The 21,785-nt window shown below is 40.3% G+C and overlaps 1 protein-coding gene across 8 annotated transcripts in view; it reads left to right on the top strand.

Annotated features, from left to right (window-relative positions):
- Positions 1-21,785, top strand: part of PPFIA2 (PTPRF interacting protein alpha 2) — a 309,460-nt gene that overhangs the window by 221,166 nt on the left and 66,509 nt on the right. For all 8 annotated transcript variants that reach the window (XM_054399556.1, XM_054399558.1, XM_054399560.1 and 5 more), the window contains 3 exons: positions 11,696-11,812; positions 18,795-19,016; positions 21,064-21,210. In XM_054399556.1, the coding sequence (XP_054255531.1) occupies positions 11,696-11,812; positions 18,795-19,016; positions 21,064-21,210 (486 nt within the window). The remainder of the gene's footprint in view (positions 1-11,695; positions 11,813-18,794; positions 19,017-21,063; positions 21,211-21,785) is intronic.

Consider the following 21,785-nt stretch of genomic DNA (forward strand, 5'->3'; position numbering starts at 1 on the left):
TACATCTCTTGTAACAGGGGCTCCAGAACTGGACACAGTACTCCGGGTGGGATCTCACCAGAGTGGAGTAGAGGGGGAGAATCACCTCCCTCGACCTGCTGGCTACAGTTCTCTTGATGCAGCCCAGGATGTGATTGGCATTCTGGGCTGCAAGTGCACACTGCTGGCTCATGTTGAGCTTCTCATCCACCAGCACTCCCAGGCCACTTTCTTCAGGGCTGCTCTCAAGCGAGTTCCTGCCCAGCCTATATTTGTGCTTGGGATTGCCTCAACCCAGATGCAGGACCCTGCACTTGGTCTTGAACCTCATGAGGTTGGCTTGTGCCCACCTCTCCAGCCTGTCAAGGTCCCTCTGGATGGATCCCTTCCCTCCAGCTTGCCTGCTGCACCACACAGCTTGGTGTCATTGGATAACTTGCTGAGGGTGCACTCAGTGCCACTGTCCATGTCACCAACAGAAACATTAAACAAGACTGGTCCCAGGACTGATCCCTGAGGGACTTCACATGTCACTGGCCTCATGTGAAAACATATTTTTATCCTCATCTGTTTCAGGTCCTATTAGCTTAAGGCACTTTTTGTTACAAGAGATTCTTGCTTGCCTTAGCCTTTGTATGTAAATACAATATAAAGTGATTTATTTTTTTTTTAGTAGAAGTGTTATTTCTAAACATTTTGTTTTCTAAACATTTTGTCTTATAAACATATTAAAGATGAAATAGTAGTTGACTGAGAAAAATAGTATGTGCATTACTTCACTGTATAATACATGCATTATTTCCTCATGCTGAAACTCAGAAATGATGGATACCAAATCTCTGGATGAAAATGGGTGAAATAGGGTGACATTTTGTTTCCCTGAAGAAGGCTAAGTATAGATGGAGTGTTCCTATTTTTGGTGACTCTAAGTACACTTTCTTTGCAAAAAGTCTGTAACTGCTTTCCTCTGTAGTGCCTCACTTTACCATTTTCCTTTTCTCTGAATAGTGTAATTGAAATGGTTTGCTTTGCAAACTCTCTCCTACATGTTAATTTTCAATTATTTTTCTTTTTTTTTTAGCTATAAATTTCCTGACTATGGGGAGACCTTCTTTGTGGTCTGAACTTTGATTTTAAATGTCTGTGTAATTGTGCCAAATTCTGTTATGCAAAGTTTCACATAACTAAAAATATCTTGGTTTGAAATGTTATCTTTATGTGCTATATGTCATTGCTTTTCATTCTGCCTTAAACCTTGGCCAGCTAGTTAAATGTTAACTCTTCAAAAAAGTTATTGTTGCCTTTCACTTTTAAATGTGGTAATGGTTTGGGTTTGGTTTTTTTTTTTTTCTTTTTGTGGATGTTCCTCATGCTCCACGTTCCACAGCATTAATTTCTGTCTCAACACATTTGAATCACAATGTGTGGCATAGCAGCTGAACAGGTTGAAAATTATTATAGCAATAGTACATACTTCATTGCCTTCCTTACAAAGTCAAAAAGAAATAAGCACAAGAAATGGTCAGTTCAGTTGCTATAGCTATTTCATTTTATATCCTCAACTATTTCTAATCTATCTTCTCCAAGGGGGAAACAAACCAACAACAACTAAAATTCTTTGTGGATATTGAGGGCAGCAGGGCTGATCTTTGCATTGCCATCAAAAGCATTTTTTACAGAATTCAGGGCAGAGTATTTCTAAAATTCAATGCATTTTTCAGGTAGTCATTTAACAACATTAAAGGTCATCCATTTCAACCCCCCTGCAGTCAGCAGGGACATCCTCCACTAGGTCAGGTTGCCCAGAGCCCTGTCAAGCCTCTCCTTGAATATCTCCAGGAAAGGAGTCTCAACCACTTCCCAGGGCAACCTGTTGCAGTGTTCCATCACCCTCATGGTAAAAAAACATTCTTGTGTGTCTGTATGCATTTTTAAAAACCTTTTCAGGGTGCTCCTTCTGAAAATAAATTAGGTGCTACTATTCTAATGTGAAAATGTCATCTTCCTTTGGTGCACCTTCCGGCAAGCATGGGCAGGTACTCAATTCATTACTGCTTAACAGTTGAATGGGAATATTTTCTGCAGGAATTTGTGGTGATCTTCCTAATTTGTTGCTCTGACTACATCTTGTTTCTGATGGATCTTCTGCGTGTCTCATTCACAGCAGAAAGAGTTTTAGCTTAGTTTTTATGATCTCACACTGACCTAAAAGTTTTCAGTGTTGTGACTCATTTCAGTCCTTACCACATGAGTTCTCCTGTAATCTGGTTTCCCCTCTCAGATTTGCAATGTTTCTTACCTGTTACTTCACATTAGAAAAGCATTATACTTTTTTTTAATGGCACTTCTTTATATGACTCCTTAAATATCACTCCTGATACTGATTGTTAAGCAAGTGCTGCCAGATTTTGTCATTCATATCTTTTCTTTTTTTCCCATCTCCTTTTACCCGATAATTAAGGAAAAATAACTAGGAAACCTATGACAAGCATTCATACTATTTTTGGTTTAAATGTGTATTCTCATTTTTATAATACCTGTGACCTAACTCTTCAGACTTTTTGCCCTTGGTGTGAAACTGTTTCAGTTGCATTTAAAAAACAAAAATAGAAAAAAAAAAAGTGGCCTAACATTTATTACAACTTAAAGTGCTGCAGAAACAGAAATATTTATTAGTGCATTTATTAGTAATACATTCCCATCTTCACATTTATATTGGAGTGCTTTTATTGCACATTTTTACTGTGGTTATAATTGCATTACTGTGCTCCTAACTGAGCTCTGGTTAAGGACCAGGAGTCCATTTTGTTGTAAAAAAAATACCCAAACTATTTAAACATGGTTCTTACTTCATATGTGTGCTATAAATTTGCCTTGTAGTGTCTGTGGCTCATGTAGCTGTGGAATAGAGAGCACACTGTAAAGCTAAGGTAGCACAGTGACCTATGCACTGCATGCTGCAGTCACTGTTTTTTGCTGTCCTGGGAGCTCTGTGATTATCACTCACAGGACTCAGGCTAATCTGGTCCTTTTTGAATATTCTTGCTCCCAAAAGCATCCAGGTTACCTTAACTGGGAGTGTTGGGTTGACTGTTCCTGCAGCAGCAGGAGTAGGCTGCAACCCAATGTAATTCATGGCTGCAATGATCACCTGTGTAAGTATTGATAGATGAATGTGCCTAAATTGCATAGCTTGATTTTTGTCAGCTGCTGGCCATAGTGGCAGGTGCACAGAGTGCCACACAACTGTGGTTCTGGTATATCACAGAAATGCTTCCATGCTGTATTAATCCTTGCTCACTGTGGCATAAAGCCATGCTTGGGTTTAAATCCTGAGTACATACCCTTACCCAGCTCCATGCCAGATTTTTTAATAGAAGAGAGGCTGAACCTGCAAGCAGGGAGGGAATGGGCATCACAGAGCATGCCTTGACATTTTTGTACTCTAGCAAACAAATATATCAATTTGCAACACAGAGCCAGGAAGCTGAAGAGCATGTCTCAGACAGCGATAAATGGATTTTCCTGATATTTTTCTCTGCATTGTTCCAGAGAATTACAGAAAAAAAAACTGTAAAATCTCTGAGTTTCTAGCACAGGTTTTGTGGGTTTCTTATTTACCACATATTCCTCAGCCAAAGCAGAAAAAAGGGTGAAAGAGGGGATAAGATGGCAGCCAAGGAAATGGAAGCTGAGAGAACAAGGGGATGGCAGCCACCAGATGTGTGGCTGAGCATATTTCACTATCATTTGCTTACACAGCTGAAAATTCCCAGGGATTAATGAAACTGGTAGGTTATTTGTGTGTGGTTAGCTTGGTTAGCTTAGGAATTATTCATAGTCAGCATGAAATTAGACATTGGGATAATTTCAGATTGGATTTAATGTTATATATTTGGCAGACTGTTCAGGGATCTTAACAAATCAGTGGAATACAACTCACTCTTGCCCTGATTTCATAAGGTTGTGTTAGTAAATGTCTTACTTTAAGCACATCAACTTGCTGAGGTAAAGATCATAGCATGCACTTAAAGGGATGCTTAGTTGATTGGCACTGTACAGCCCACAATTACTGTACAAAGGGTATCAGTGCAAATTTTAATGTCTAATGTTTGAATTGCTCACAGTATGCACTGAGTGCCTTCCATGAGACATCAGAAAGGATCCATCACTCTCTCTTTGATCTGCTGCTTTGTAATTCATAAACTTTGAAATGCAATCCATTTTATCCTGGTATAAATTCAGGGTTAAGAGCACAGCTGATTATCTTTCTGTCTGTAGCAGAGCTTCAGGGTCATCTGAGGTTTGTCAGATGAGAGATTCATGCAGATCAAGATAATTTCACTGACTGTTTGTGCTGAACAATCTTCTTGTACATGCATCTTGATGATAATGCAAAACACCTACCCAATATCCTTTCTTTTTAATCTGCTGGAACAAGATGTTTGAACATTTGTTGAATGTGCTTCTTTGGAATGATCATGAAGTTTTGTGTGTATTTGTTAAATATTACATGATTTGTTAAGACCACTTTCACTAGCTCTCAAAGCAGATTTTAAATAGGATAATAAGATCATAGTCTTACATTTTATGCCTATTACTCTCAAATATAAATTTTTCATTGTATGAATAGGCCTTCCATGCTGCATTTGAATTAAAGATTTAAATTAATTATCAGTCAATACCTAAAATCAACTTTAAGCCTTAGAAGGTTCATTTTTTTTATTAATCAATAGCTTCTTAACACGTGAACCAGAAAATGTGTCATTTGTGGTTCTCACCTCAACCCAACACTCCAAATTATTGCACATGCAGCTCTGAGAGTATTCTGCAAATTCATAATGTAGCTAACCAGCAAGACAGCAAAACCCAATGTCTGTGAGCAGCATCAGCAATAATGAGCTGAGTGATTTGCCACTCAGAGGTCTGTATTGGCCCTCCACTGTCAATAGAACACAGCAAGGTCCACAAGCATAAAAAATTGGTGCCACATTTGTTGCAGACTACAAAGAAAATCGTTGCTGTTTTGCTGGTGCTCTTCTAACGATGATAAAGCAACACAGTCATAAAATATTTGTGAGAAAAACAGGAGCAGAGAGTGTGCTAGGGATATGTCAAGGATAGATGTATCCTGGTAAATGCCTAGCTGAGTGATCATATCAGGAGATGTTTGGGTTGTTTTTAGGTAAAGTGTTTTTAATTTAGTGAAAAAAAAGATCCTGTCATACATCTTTAATAGAAATAACCATGGAAATAATTTTATTTAAGATCCAAAAACGTAAAAAAAAAAAAAACTATTTTGGATGTGATGGGGTAAAACTTAATACTTGTGTTGCTTTGGGATCTTGACTGGAAATTGTCAGGACATTAAATAATCTACATCAATATTAACAGGGAGTATCAATGTATAGATGGAATTGTTCCAAGAGGAGCTCTAGAGGGCTTATTTTACTTGGTTCAGTCCCCAACACCTTTAATTGTGTAGAATTCATGGTTAACCAAAACTATACTAGAGGTTGGAAGGGACCTCAAGAGATCATCGGGTCCAAAATGTATAATTCCTTCCCATGAGAAAATGGCTTTCATGTTAGATTCTTTTCTGAGGTAACCATAGAATAAAAACTTTATTTTAGAAGTTCCATATATATATATATATATATATAACAAAAAAGTGAGTGACAACACACTCGCTCCCGAAAACGCAACCGTCGTCCACTCTCTCTTACTGTTTTCGTTTCGGCTCTCCCACTCTCCCAACTCACTCTTAGTTCTCATACTCACTCTCACTCTCTTACTCACTCTTGTAGGTCTTCCCATTCTCTCACTTCACTCCTCCCACTCTCTTCACTCACTCTTTATTCTCTTACTCGACTCCCCAACTCTCTTACTCATCTCTTAGTCTCTATATCTCACTCTCACGCCCCTACTTACTTCACTCTCACCTCACTCACCCACTCATTCACTTACTCGCATGTAATCGTTCACCAGACCCAATCAAAATCCCATTCTCCCGCCATATACCCCCCCCCCCCCCCCCCCATTCCACCCGCCCTCCCTAGCAAACCCTTGCACATACACATAACCACCCACCATAAGTTAAACCCACCAATCACTACTCGCCAGATCCAACCCAAACACATATTGTTGTGTCAGAATTCAAAAAAAATCGACAGTCAACATCTCACAACCACTTTCCCACAACCACCCCACAAATCTCAACAAACAACCACACCAACCACTAAACCCCCCCCACAGTCGACCCAAATCCTAATGCAAACAACATTTAATACCCACCCTTCACAGTCATAGCACACACTTTCTAAAGTAACGGGTACAAGGTTAATTTCCTTTCTGGATTTTTACTCATATCCTATCCGTTGTGTTTTCATGTTTTGTGCCCTCAGGAACACAGATGGTGATTTTAATAGAGATAGAATATAGGGGAAAATCTAATAAAACTGACTACACAAGCAGAAGAGTGGTGTTCTCATAACAGCTGTGTCTGGTCAAATCTAAAAAATCTCAGTGTCTCAAGGTGACAATATGGAGACAAAGAATACAAAATTTCATTGGAGAAAAACTGTTTTTACTAGAAGGGAGGTATATTAATGTGATCATTGTCTAGTTGATTGGATAGGGCTGGGTGATAGGTTGAACTGGATGATGTTGGAGGTCTCTTCCAACCTGGCTGAGTCTATGATCAGAAGAGGAAAATGAATTTGCAGTGCAAATAGCAAAATGCTTCGTTTTAACTGAAGCAGGGTTTTTCAGATTGAATTACATACCTTAAGCAGGGGTAGTTTTCAATTAGATGCTCATGTAGTACGAGAAAAGACATAAATCCCTAGAGGTACCATTATTTTCTTTTCTTGTATTGTTGAAAACAATGTAGATCCTAATGTTTCTGGAAATCAGATCCTCTACTACCAAAGAACACTAGGACTTTTGTATCCTGGTTTGGGTGGATTACTAGTGTCGTTGTGAGAGTAATAATGAAAGAATAATAATTCTGCTACTGTTTTGTTGAGCTTGCTTAGGAAAAACAAACAAACAAAAAAAGGCAAGGGAAATTAGTCAGCAGGTGTCAAATACACAGTATAATCACAGAATCACAGAATGCCAGGGGCCAGATAGGACCTTGAAAGCTCATCCAGTCCAACCCTCCTGCCAGAGCAGGATCACCTAGAGCAGATCACACAGGAACACATCCAGGTGGGTTTTGAGTATCTCCAGAGAGGAAGACTCCACAACCCCCCTGGGCAGCCTGTTCCAGGGTTCTAGCACCCTCTTAGGGAAAAAATTCTTCCTCACGTTCACATGGAACTTCCTATGCCTCAGCTTCCACTCATTGCCCCTTGTCCTGTCATTGGGCATCACTGAGCAGAGCCTGGCTCCATCCTGTTGGCTCTCACTCTTTACATTTTATAAACATAATTGAGGTCACCTCTCAGTCTCCTCCTCTTCAAGCTAAAGAGCCCTCAGCTTCCTCAGTCTCTCCTCGTAAGGAAGATCTTCCACTCCCTTCATCAATTCTGTGACTCTGCACTGGACTCTTTCAAGCAGTTCCCTGAGGTCCTTCTTGAACTGAGGGGCCCAGGACTGGACACAATATTCCAGATGAGGCCTCACCAGGGCAGAGTAGAGGAGGAGGAGAATATCTCAACCTACTAACCACAACCCTTCTAATCCACCCAGAATGGCATTGGCCTTCTTGGCCACAAGAGCACATTGCTGGCTCATGGTCAACCTTCCATCCACCAGGACCCCCAGGCCCTTTTCCCCTTCACTGCTCTCCAGCAAGTCAGACCCCAACCTATACTGATCCATGGGGTTGTTCTTTCTCAGATGAAAGCCTCTACACTTGCCCTTGTTGAACTTCATTAAATCAATTGCAACCGTGCAATATGTTATTATTTTCCCATTATATGTTATTATTTTCCCATTGTGCTAGTCTCTCTAAAAGACAGCTCTTTCACTGTATCATATTTCATGCAATTTTTTGTGAGTCTTCTCAGATACTCTTGACAGATACTCTTTTTTTTTCATGATAGGAACTGCAAAATTGCTTTAAATGACTCTTACTCTGATTACAATGTGTTGTCAGCACACCACAGAAATAAATGGTGCCTGCTCCAGACTATGTGTAATGGCAGAAGACAATTATTTATGCAGTAACACTTAACTTGGTTCAGAATTCATAACGAAGCCTTATTCCAGCCTCAAATGTTCATCTATTATTACATATAATGTACAAAAATGACTGCTGATCCAGGCACTTAGTGTTCTGAAGGAGTCAGAGCTGGTGTAAACAGACAGGAGGACATCCTGCAGGCAGTCCCCTGCTGCATGCAGCCAGATGAGTGCCACAGCTGTGGGCTACCCCTGAACCAAAGTATCCTTGTCGTGAACAGAACTGACATTTGTAGGCACAAACCACCAACGGTAGAAGATCACAAGTGTGGTTAGGATTTTCATGTTTTCCAGTTGAAATTATGAATTTCTCACAGATTCAGAGTAGCTCCCATCATCTTTGTATCTTGTCATTAGTTATTTTCACTTCAGTGCCATGAAGCAGGGTCTGAAAGCGGTAGCCACTATAGGAGAGCCACAGAGAGCAGATTATAAGAGTAAAATAATCAAGACATACAAGAAGCTGAAGAAGCAATATCCTTTCAGCTTTCTTTGACAGAGCTTGAAGCATAAAAAGAAAAGACTGACAGTTAAAGCTCTTGTATTACACTAGAATGTGTAATCTTTGTATTTCCTCCCATGAATCCTGCATCTCTATAAATCTGACTGCAAACTATTGTCTTTAGCTTTCCTCCCTTTCTCCACCCTGGATGCAGTGAGCTACCTTATTTGGTGTGGAGGGAGGATGGTTCCAGTCTTATCCATGGCCTTCAAGGCCTGACTAATTCTCACTGTGCAACCTTGACCTGTTGAGGTCTAATGCCAGGGACCAAGGGGAGGCAGTTTCAGACCTGGCCAGCTTGAATCCAGCCTAGCAGTGGTGGGGGAGAAAGAGCCCTGGGGCGTATGTTAAACCCCAGCTGGAGAGAAGGAGTACTGGGTTTTTGGTCTGATTTGGTGGAGGTTTTGTGTGAAGTCTTTTGGCTTAATGAGCTTCTACATTAAACCCAGATCATGCATTCCTTTGTATTTTATATGCTTCACTATGCTCACCACTATGGATTGTAATATTGTAGCTTGTGAACAGATTTTCCATTTAAACGTTCCAATACTCCAGTCTTGTATGTGAAACAGTCTTCTTTTGCCCCAAGGGCATTAGGGTCCAGCTGTAAACTATGACACATGTGTAATCATTATTCTTCATCAAGTTACTGGTTTATTCTGTTGTCCTTTTCACCAGTGTGGCTGCTGGGTATGGTATTTCAGATCACTTCTAGCTTATCACATTCTGTTCTGTGGTGCATTTTAGGTTTTGCAATTAACATTCCTTTAACACTGGAATTCAGATTGCTGTTTTCACCTGTGCACAAATGAGACATAGATTTGGTCGTTTATCAGAAAGGTGTGTCCAGCAGGTGTAGGGAAGTTCTTCCACCTCTCTTCTCTGCCCTGCTGAGACCACACCTGCAATACTGTGCCCAGTTTGGGGCTCCCCAGTTCAAGAGAGACAGAGACCTGCTGGAGGGAATCCAATGGAGAGCCAGGAGGATGATTAGGGGACTTGAGCATCTTCCCCATGAAGAGAGACTGAGAGCCCAGAGGGGATCTGATCAACATCTAGCAATAGCTGAGGGGTGAGTGTCAAGTGGAGGGGGCCAGGCTCTTTTCAGTGCTACACTGTGATAGGACAAAGAACAATGGGTTCAAACTTGAACACAGAAGATTTCACCTCAACATGAGAAGAAACTTCTTTACAGTGAGGGTGACAGAGCACTGGAACAGGCTCCCCAGTGGGATTATGGAGTTTCCTTTTCTAGAGACTTTCCAAACCCACCTGGATGCATTCCTGTGCAGACTACCCTAAGTGATGCTGCTCTGGCAGGGGGTTGGACCTGATGATCTCTTGAGGTCCCTTCCAACTTCTGATATACTGTGAGGCTGTGATGCTGTGATACTCTTTATACACATGAAGACCAGTTGCAATTCTGAATTAAAATCGTTGAATCCTATCTTCACAAAACCAAACATGATTCAGTGACATCTACAGACAATGCCCACAAGATTTTGGAGGGAATGTATTTGGATAATACCATAGTGATTGCTTACCAAAACTGTAATTCAGAAAGCTGGAATTTAGAAAAGGAAAAGTTTATCAGGGTATGTTCAGAATGATTATGACAGGAACAGAGCTTGAGAAATTGTGGTGTTTGTGTCTGTATGCCTTTGAAACCCTGAAGACATACTGTAAATCAATGGAAAATCTTTCAAGTCTTAATATTATAAGTTTTCCCCTTTGTTGGTCATAAAAGTTGACTACAGAAGTGAGAAGAATGTTCAGGCTCAACATGCCCGTGAGCACACAGAAGGAATGTTGAAGTTCTTGGGATGTTTTCTTGGGCTTAAGCCACAAAGGTTAGAGAGGTCTGACTGGGGGAATCTGCGGCCTTCTGTGGCTTTCTTGGCAAGCTAATTTCTTGCTGTGCAATTTTGGCATAGCCTGTGGGGGGGTCAGTGAGGCTTTGGCAGGGGGGTGGGCAATGAGGTCTAGTAGACCTGTCCTGGTAGGGGGGTTTTGGAAGGTTTTGGCCTAGCAGTGAAGCCTGCTTGGGCTCAGCTGGGAACCTAGGCTTGAACTGGTTGTGTTTGTATATATATGTATTCCTTTTTCCCTGAATACCTTTGTGGTGGGTTGAAATTACCTTCCAACATAAAATTGCCAGACTAGCTCAGATGGAAGCAAATGAAGCTGTATTTACAAGCAAAACTACAATGTAGAAATATGGAGTGCCATGAATATGTACAAAATATACAATATTTACATGTATTTGCAATTTATAAACAACACAAGAAGCCCCCCTGGACAAAACAAGGGCATTACCAACAGCTTCCCTCTCCCTGCTCCTTTCCCCCCTGTACAAGGTAAAAGAGAGAGAAGAGCAGAGAGTAGCTGTTAGTACTTGACCACAACAAAGAACACAGCCAAGGTCAGCAAACCAGCAGAAGCACCAGGTAGTATCTGCCAGAGTGAAGGAACTGAAAAAGAGAGAAAGTTAGTTTACAAAATTAACTAACTAGTTAGTTTACAAAACCAACTTTGGGTTAGTTATCTGACCAATGAGATTATTTAGACCTTATCATTGATTTCCCTTCTACATCCAACGGTGATTATTTTTTTGACATTCTACCACTTTCTGTTCAAGATCTGTGGAAAAATTTCCTAGGCACAGCCTAAACCTGCCACAACCTTTTGTATTTCTGTATGTATTTGTAAATAGTTAAATATTTAACCCCCAGTTCTGTGCAAGTGTTTTTATTTTTCTTCTTTTTACTCCCTTGCAGGTAAAATACTTTCTGTCCTTTTGCCCTGGGCAGCTCGTGGCTCAAACGAGGACACTATACTATCATTTATTTGTTCTTTTGCATTCTTAATGGCCTTTAGTCATTTTTAACACTTTTCCTGTGCACATAGACATAATTTTGCAAATGCAACTCGATGGCCCCTATAGGATCAAAATGATAATAGATTTGACAGTAGGTTTTATTGGTTTCTTGTGTATACTGACCACTTATTTTCTTGCTTTTGCAGATTGTAGCTTTGCGTGAACAGAATGCACACATTCAAAGGAAAATGGTAGCTGGTGAAGGGCCTGTTGAATCAGAGCATATTGAAGGAATGGAGCCAGGGCAAAAGGTTCATGAAAAGGTAATAAAATGTTACTTTTTTTATCAGACCACACAGTCAATATGAGGAGTAATCGGGCTTTTTATAATGTGAATATTTTATGGGAGGGTCCTTTAGAATTCTGCCTCCTGAAACCCACATAAAAAAAATGAGATAGTTTAAATAGAAAGAAAATGCAGATGGGCAGGTCCTTGCTCTTTGATAAGGTATTGAATTAGACCCAGAATATATAGCAAGCTTTTCTTGGAATTTTTTGTGTAATGCTACAATTAAGGATACTATGTGGTGCTACGTGGTCCTTTGTAAATCACATAGAGAAGAGCAAGATGTAGTGGCATGTGTATGTGAAAGGGTATATGTGCAAAAACTGCTGCCAAAATAGTCCATAAGGGGATCACAGAGACCTAAAACCTACTAAAAGTAATTTTCTTCTGTGCTACTGATAGGTACTGTTCAAAATCATGCCCATGTTCCTAGAGAGAGAAGTGATGAGCATTTTACTTATCACTTCTTTTTTTCTTAGCACTTCGACACTGTCCCACACCACCTCCTGGTCTCCAAACTGGTGACACATGGGTTTGATGGGTGGACCACGAGATGGATAAAAAAACTGGCTTGATGGCTGCACCCAAAGAGTGGCTGTCAATGGCTCCATGTGCCAGTGGAGGCCAGGGACAAGCGGAGTCCCTCAGGGTTCAGTCCTGGGACCAGTCTTGTTCAACATCTTTGTTGGTGACATGGACAGAGGCATTGAGTGCACCCTCAGCAAGTTTGCTGATGACACCAAGCTGTGTGGTGCAGCAGACAGGCTGGAGGGAAGGGATCCATCCAGAGGAACCTTGGCAGGCTGGAGAGGTGGGCACAAGCCAACCTCATGAGGTTCAACAAGACCAAGGGCAGGGTCCTGCAGCTGGGTTGAGGCAATCCCAAGCACAAATCCAGGGGGGCAGTGACTGGCTGGAAAGCAGCCCTGAGGAGAGGGACTTGGGGGTGCTGGTGGATGAGAAGCTCAACAGGAGCTGTCAATGTGCACTTGCAGCTCAGAAAGCCAACCAGAGCCTGGGCTGCATCTGGAGAAGTGTGGCCAGCAGGTCAAGGGAGGTGATTCTCCCCCTCTGCTCAGCTCTGGTGAGACCCCCCCCTGGAGTACTGTGTCCAGCTCTGGAGCCCCTCTTACAAGAGGGATGTGGACATGCTGGAAGGTGTCCAGAGAAGGGCCACCAGGATGATCAGAGGGCTGCAGCTGCTCTCCTATGAGGACAGACTGAAAGAGTTGGGGCTGTTCAGTCTTGAGAAGAGAAGGCTCCAAGGTGACCTTATTGTGGCCTTCCAGTATCTGAAGGGGGCTACAAGAAAGCTGGGGAGGGACTTTTTAGGATATCAGGTAGTGATAGGACTAGGGGGAATGGAATAAAGCTGGAAGTGGGGAGATTCAGACTGGACATGAGGAAGAAGTTCTTCCCCATGAGAGTGGTGAGAGCCTGGAATGGGTTGTCCAGGGAGGTGGTTGAGGCCCCATCCCTGGAGGTGTTTAAGGCCAGGCTGGATGAGGCTCTGGCCAGCCTGATGTAGTGTGAGGTGTCCCTGGCCATGGCAGGGGAGTTGGAACTGGATGATCCTTGTGGTCCCTTCCAACCCTGACTGATTCTATGATTCTACGATTCTACGATTCTATGATTCTTGAATAAGTGTACAGAGTTTATGCTAAGTATTTGCTGCTTCAGGATGAAAGGAAAAAAAAGGAAGTGTCTGATTTAGAAACAAGGTTTTCTTCTAAGCCTTAATTTTCCGCATTGATAAAAGCCAAGTTGCGTATCTTCCTCTCTTGCTTCACAGATATTAAGTTAAAATGCAAGCATGACATAACATTTCATAGACAGCTGAAATGAGTAGAGCTGCTGCTTGGATCTCTAATTGTGCATTTTTTGGTCTAACAGCATGTGATGAACAGTGGCATAAATCATATTTATAAAAAAATAACACTCATCATTACTTATCTGTTTTACTGGTAATCCAATTTATAAGGGCACATTTGCACTGCAAGCATTAATTTTACACGTTTTGCAGTTCATTTTATGTGTGTGTTTTCCTTTGAGTAATCTGTGTAGTTGAGAAACATACAGTAAACAAATACTGTTCAGTTGCTTTCCTCCTCCTTGCAAAACCTTACTCTTTGACACATCTGTGAGATTTTGTTGAAACAGCAAAGAGCCCACTCACATGTGCTTTTAAATATAGCTGAATTCAGTGCTGAGCTGAAAAATCCCTAATTTTCCTCTTGCTTTGCAAGCTATGTCTTCTGATTTGAGCCATTGGACTGGTTACTTATAAGCACAACTAAGTAGAAATAAAAATATCTGCCCTTTAAGAAATCTGGCTATTTAAAGATTAGTGAAAGGAGTATTAAGGTTAAATAACACCTTAATAGATTTTTTTTTTCTAGAGGCTGTGGATACCTCCTCACTGGGCCAGGTTGGATGATTCCTTGAGCAGCCAAGTCTGGTTGAGAGGTGTCCCTGCCCCTGGTGGGGAAGTTGGAGTAGATGATTTCTAAGCTTCCTTCCAACCTGAGTCATTCTGTGATTATGTACTTATGTCCAGAAAACTTTTATGCTTCCTAATCAATATATTTAAAGCCTGTCTTGGTAAATTGAATTAAAGGCTTATGCTTACTAATTTTTGCTCCTTATAGAAATGAGGATAGTTAACAGGAGGCTATACTGACACCAGACAAACCAGTGCATTCCAACTCACAACCTATGCATTAGCTCCTCTCTGCCTTTCTACTATTACCTTTGTGGCCACTATCAATTTATTCCTATTTTATCAGATATTTCCATTTAAGTCCAGACTGTAAACATTCATTCAGAAAATATTCCTTCAACTTCAGCAGAAGGAATAGAGACAGAGAAGCTATAAGGTAATGGTTTTCACTCTCTTGTAATACAAGAGATCAAGGCTCACAGAATCATAGAATCAGTCATGTTGGAAGAGACCTACAAGATCATCCAGTCCAACTGATCACTCAGCCCTAAGCAGGCTACCCAGAACAGGTAGTCCCAAACCAGCACAGGCAATTTGAAGATTGCTCAGGTAAAAATTACCTGCAGCAAGAGTTAGCCAGCAGGGAAAACATGAAGTCTGGACTGTTTTCTGAGGTTTAGGTGTGTCAGAGTTTGAGACTTTTCTGGAGCTGGACTTCCCACTATATTTCCCACCAGCCAAGGCCAGGAAAGTCATAATTCCCAGTGAATAAAGTGCCCACTGGGAAATCTATTAGGAAGTATATAGGGAACTTGCAAAAGTGGGACTGAGCAGGAGGAGTGTCCAGAACTGGAAATTTTAAAGGATTTTAAAGAGAAATAACCTACATTTGAGACAGGGTGCAGGTGGTCAGCTAAGTGGCCAGCTCTGTAATTCTGTGTCACAGAGCACCTGGAGCATTGATTTAAATTCTGTAATCACAAGCACTCTCCTCTAATAGATTCATAGAAGAGTTTAGGTTGGAAGGGATCTTAAAGATCATCTAGTTCCAACCCCCCTGACATGGGCAATAAAAGTGCTAATATATTCAGTAATTGCTTTAGAACTCTGAGTGAATAAAAAAGCAGTTTTATGAAGCATGTATCCTTTTCCTCAGCAGCTATATGCCCCGTTGTCCTGTATGAAGGCTAAGGAGAATTTTAAAATAGAGAAAATGGGCAAAAAATATTCCAGTGATAAAACTAATGAAACAAAGGCAAGTACTAAATATGAGAAACAATTAATAAGTATATAGAGCAATCCAAGAATATGTAAAACTCCATAACTGCCCCTTATTGCCATGTATCAGTTTATTTTTTTTTAATGTGAAATAATGAAGTCATTTTAATTGCCTAAATATGTAAAAAGTTTCAAATGAAAAAGAAAATAACACAATTATGCAATACCAGTGATCCACTTTTTATTCTCAGTTCCAAGCTGACACATGTTGTAGAGAAAATCCATCAAAACAAATATTTAGGATTATTTCTATGCAAGCTTGTTTATTTTTTTTTTCCCCAAGAAGAGGGTTATCAAACATTGGAATGCTCTGCCCAGGCAGTGGTGGACTCACCATCCCTGGAGGTGTTCAACTGATGTGTGGTGCTTAGGGCCATGGTTTAGTGTTGACCATTCAGTGCAGGGTGAAGGGTTGGACTGGGTGATTTTGAGGTCTCTTCCAACCAGGTGTATTCTGCAATTTAGATGAGATATAAGGAAGAAATCTTTTACCATGTGAGTGGTGAAACACTGGAACTGCTTTCCTAGACAAAAGAAACATTCCAGGTCAGCTTGAACAAGGCTTTGTGCAACCTGCTGTAGTTGAAGACATTCCTGCTCTCTGCAGGGGGCTGGACTAGATGACCTTTTGTGGTCACACTCCACACTACAACACCTTTTAAGGTCCCTTCTCACCCAAAACATTCTATGATTCTGTAAATTGGCCTGTTGAATGACTTGAGTATTATTGCTAAGGCTTAACTGAGAGGGCAATATGAAATGTATTAATGAAGGCTGCAATATTCTGTGTTACTTTCATTTTACACTTTCTTCTGGTGCTCCTTTTACCATTGTTCCTGGGGTTTTTTTAAGAGTAAACCAGTCTACAGCTGTTTTTGCTTTAATATTTCAAGGCAGAGAGAATAAGGAAGAGAAGCAATAATCTAGTGGAGATTTATTTTTATGTGTAACGCTCTAATTTTCTGTCCTTCTCCCTGCTGATACTCCCATACAAGCTGCAGATTGCTTTACTGCTGTGCTTTTTGGATCTTGAAAAACAAAATCTAATACCAGGAAGGCTAGATTCCTTTTTCTTATTGTTCAATGGCAAGGAACGTGAACATTTATTTTCCTTCTCCATTACCACAAGACCACAAGCAATTCAAAGATTATTTCCACTTTCCCTATCACCCAACATATCTTTTTTAATCCATATTGCACTGAGGCCTACTTGATATTTTTTCTCTGCAGTATGTCACCTCTGTTGCAGTTAATACCATCACTGTCACCAGGTTTACTTAAGCATTATTTCACCTCCTTTCTGTTTCTCTTCCTAGGTCATTTTGCTGTGTTTGGGTGTGTGTAAAGCTTTCTTTATGAAGTAAGAATCACATATCACAGGATGTTAGGGGTTGGAAGGGACATCCAGAGATCATCGAGTCCAACCCCCCTGCCAGAGCAGGACCATATAACCATATAATCTAGTGCAGGTCACACAGGAATGCATCCAGACAGGTCTTGAAAGTCTTCAGAGAGGGAGAGTCCACAACCTCTCTGGGGAACCTGTTCCAGTGCTCTGTGACCCTTACAGTAAAGTTCCTTCTCATGTTGAGGTGGAACTTCCTGTGCTGTAGTTTATATTCATTGACTCTTGCCCTATCACAGGGTGCAACTGAGCAGAGCCTGTCCCCTCCTTCTTGACACCCAGACCTCAAATATTTATAAAAATTTATTAGAGGCCCTCTCAGTCTTCTCTTCTTCAGACTAAACAGCCCCAGGTCTCTCAGCCTTTCATCATCAGGCAGTGCTCCAGTCCCTTCAGCATCCTTGTAGCCCTCTGTTGGGCTCCCTCAGGCAGATCCCTATCCCTCCTGAACTGGGGAGCCCAAAACTGGATGCAATCATCCAGATGAGGTCCCATCAGGGCAGAGTAGAGGGGGAGGAGAACCTCCCTCAATCTGCTGGACACACTCCTCTTAATGCACCCAAGATTCCATTGGCCTTCCTGGCCACAAGGGCACATCCCTTAGTATGGATTGTAATTTCTCAGGTATTTATCCAGTATGTGGTGTCAAAATTGGTCATCTTTGGGTTTATCTTTTTCATTCCATAGGTCAAAATTGATGTTGGGTTTGTGTGTTGGTTTTGCCTATCTTTTTGAAATAATTAAATTTATCTGAAACCATGGCTAAGCCTGTGCTGGGAAAGGTTCATGTGACTATTACAATAAGGCAATACCAGCAACTCCTGCTAGTGGACACGCTTCCTTCCTGAAATCACTTATTTCCAGCATAAATCCTATTCCTGGTGTCATATTCCAAGTGCAATGAGCTCTGGATTCTCAGGTTCGTTTTCTTTTCTTTCTTTCTTTCTCTCTTCCTTCCTTTCTTTCTTTCTTTCTTTCTTTCTTTCTTTCTTTCTTTCTTTCTTTCTTTCTTTCTTTCTTTCTTTCTTTTCTTTCTTTCTTTCTTTCTTTCTTTCTTTCTTTCTTTTCTTTCTTTCTTTCTTTCTTTCTTTCTTTCTTTCTTTCTCTTTCTTTCTTTCTTTCTGTCTTTCTTTCTTTCTTTCTTTCGTTCTTTCTCTTTCTTTCTTTCTTTCTCTTTCGTTCTTTCTCTTTCTCTTTCTTTCTTTCTTTCTTTCTTTCTTTCTTTCTTTCTTTCTTTCTTTCTTTCTTTCTTTCTTTCTTTCTTTCTTTTTTCACTTCTTTTTACTCACACCAGGGTTTTCAGCAGCACACAAATTACTTGAGTAGAACCTGTTTCTAACAGGTATCCAACCAATATGTTGTCCAGGCTCTATGCACTTTCTGGTACATTGAATTTGTGATTTATTAGTGTTGCTTCCTGTCTACAGCATGGCCTATTTTGCAAATTAAATATACTGATTAAGTTCAAATGCTGTGTAAGTTTAGCTAAGAGGTATGCATGTGGTTTGGTGGGTTTTTAGGTGTGGCATTAAAATTTGTATTTTAATAGTCACAATGTCATATTAAAGTTATTTTTGTACAGTAGCCTCCTGTTATTACAAGTGGTTACTTCTATGTGATTTTACACTCTGGAATGCCTTGATATGAATGAATACTAAGATTTTGCAATTTTTTTTTCCCTAACTACATCTGTTGTATCTACTGTGAAAATTATTATGTTTTTTCTCTTTTTAGATGCCTCTGTCACTTCTGAAAATAATCTTTGTTTTAGAAATTCCTTAGACTGAGTCCACATTAACAGATGACTAATAGATCATGTCACTTCTCTGTTGACAGCGCCTATCAAATGGCTCCATAGACTCAAATGATGAAGCCAGCCAAGTTGTTGAACTCCAGGAGCTGCTGGAAAAGCAAAACTATGAAATGGCACAAATGAAAGAGCGTTTGGCGGCGCTCTCTTCGCGAGTGGGAGAGGTAGAGCAGGAAGCAGAGACTGCCAGAAAGGAGCTGATTAAGACAGAAGAAATGAACAGCAAATATCAGAGAGACATTAGAGAGGTAAGGAGTTCACCACAGTCACCTTGTGTTTTTTGACCGTTGTTCCTGTGGTGCCCACTGCAAACTGGTAGAGGCAAATGAATATGGGCTCAGCAGCAGAAGCTGAGCACTGATAAAGCCCTTGTACATAGGAAACACAAATTGGTATTTAAGAAATAGTGCTAGAAATCTCTTTAGACAACCATACTTGTAAATGTGGGGGTGTTCATGTGCAACTCTGTCAGAAGGAAGGTCAACTCCTTTGTGGTTTAGTGTGGTTTAGTAGAAGTTTAGTATAAGTAGGGTGCATTCTGGCAAGTTTCCAGCTATTTCAAGTTTTTAAGCTGAATGAACTTTTTTTGAGATGCTGGTCATGTACTTAGTTTAAAGTACTTTCTTAAGACTCCTGGGCTATAAAACAGTGTTATTTATGTAACCAATTATAATATTCACTCATGTAGTAACTTCATTACCTTTGTTATAATACACTGTTCTCTTCTCTCAGTTAATGGAAATGGAATTCAATCTCCCTTTCCTTCCCTCCCCTTAAATTTGTGTCCCTCCTTATCATTCTGTAGAGGATCTTCTTGTACGTGGATGTTCTCAATAGGTGGAGATAGTTGGCTTGTAGAACCTCTTCCAGTGTTTTAAAATGAGATTAATTATCTTTCTGATACCTTTATTGCAAAAAGCAGTGTATTTATATAGAACTGTGAGTGTGTGTGTGTGTGCATGCTTTTGTATGTATATATTTAACCAATTATTTCTAGTATTCTGGAAGAAATGCTCCTTCAGAGCTTCTGATGCCTGACACAGCCTGAAGGTGTCCTCACATCTTTGTCCTCTGCTTCTTAAGTGGTTTCAATTTTATCCAATTACAGAGAATAGTTTTCACTGCTGTGTTTCTTTTGACAAATATTGCTGTCTTACAGACACTTGATTGCCATTTGCTGTTTCTCTTCAATACCACAGCACACCAGCTTACAGGCTTACTTGCTTCCAGCCCTTCACTTCCTAGGCAAAGTGGCTACTAATACATTTACATGTAATTACCAACTGTCAGTGCAAAATCTTCTGTGAAAGGTATTTGTGAAGGCAGAAGTGCTTGTCCTCAGTATTTCATAGTGCCACAAAAGAAAATTAGTAGTATAGTATTGTGGAACTCGAATATAACATTGGATTCTTTTTTTCTATGTCTTTTTAATTAATTACATAGATAATTTCTATTTTTATGTTTTAGGGTTTTTTTCCCCCAGCAATATGCAAAAGGACCACTTGGATATGGCCCATTTTAGGACTAGCTATTTGGATCCGTTTGTAGGTTCATTGCATCTTACTTTAAAAATAATGTCAACACCACTTTCATAATGTAATAAAAGCACAAGCACTAAGACATCTTCATCAGTAAATACTTCCATTGTGAAAGAGGAGCAAGACACAAATTTGAAACTATTAGAACTTTCTTCTTTCACTAAAATTAATTGAAGAGAGAGAAACAATGTAGCAGGCTAAGAAATTTTCTACCTAAATTGCAGCTGTTGTCTTCGGTGAGGCCAGCTCATAATAAATGAATAAAATCTGATTAAGTTTTTCAAGAGATTATTATCTATAACATACACGAAAACACCTATACCTTGTGTATGTGTTATGTATCCATGTGCTTATGCATTATTTCCCCCACATCACTACTCTGTTTCTGCTACTGTACAATTCTACCAGTTTTAGTATTACCTGATCAAGTCTGCTGTTGTTTCAGAACCAAGCAACTAAATGTGAGCTGTGTTTCCTATGGAGTTTTTTGCATTAAAAAGACTTAAACTAGAAAAATGTACAACTGTTGAAGATTCAATCTTTGCTTTACTCAACAGGCACTGCCTTAAATATCATAAGAAATCCCAAAGGAAGTAAATTATCTTTAAAACAGAAAAATCACTGCCAAGCCTGTCTTGCATCCCTGTCTACTAGTAGCATGAAAGTTAAAGTGATACAAAATTACATAACATTTTAATTCCTTGGTTGTTTGTTGGCTTTTGGTTTTGTTTTGGTTTGGGTTTTTTGGTCACATTAGGCAATGGCACAAAAGGAGGATATGGAAGAAAGAATAACGACGCTGGAGAAGCGCTACCTCAGTGCACAGAGAGAATCCACCTCCATACATGACATGAACGATAAGCTGGAGAACGAGCTGGCAAACAAGGAAGCCATCCTACGTCAGGTGCAGTGTCTACATCTCTCAGTTCTACTGTTCTCATTTCTTTCTTCATACACAAGGAAAATTAATGCAAGAAAGGGGGTAGAGCTACAGTAGGAGGTTTCCATTACGTTAATCTGTTCATTTTTAGTGACCAGATCAGTTAATTAAAAAAGAATCCTAACTCGTTCAGCAGAAGAGAAGGCTGCAGAGAGACTTAATAATGACCTTCAGTACCTGAAGGGAGTCTACAAGAAGGATGGAGAGACTGTTTGCAAAGGCCTGCAGTGACAGGATGAGGGGCAATGGCTTGAAACTAGAGAAGAGCAGATTTAGATTGGATGTTAGGAACAAGTTCTTTACTATGAGGGTGGTAGAACACTGGAACAGGTTGCCCAGGGAGGTAGCTGAGGCCCCATTCCTGGAAATATTCAAGGTGAGGCTTGAAAAGGCTCTGAGCAACCTGATCTAGTGGAGAATGTCCCTGCTTACTGCAGAGGGGGGTGGTCTGGATGACTTTTGGAGGTGCCTTCCAACCCAAACCATTCTATGATTCTATGATCTTTAAGCTTCATATCAGCTTCTGCAACCATGAGTAC

The sequence above is a fragment of the Indicator indicator genome, chromosome 3 (assembly GCF_027791375.1).
Source record: "Indicator indicator isolate 239-I01 chromosome 3, UM_Iind_1.1, whole genome shotgun sequence".
NCBI classification, from domain to species: domain Eukaryota; kingdom Metazoa; phylum Chordata; class Aves; order Piciformes; family Indicatoridae; genus Indicator; species Indicator indicator.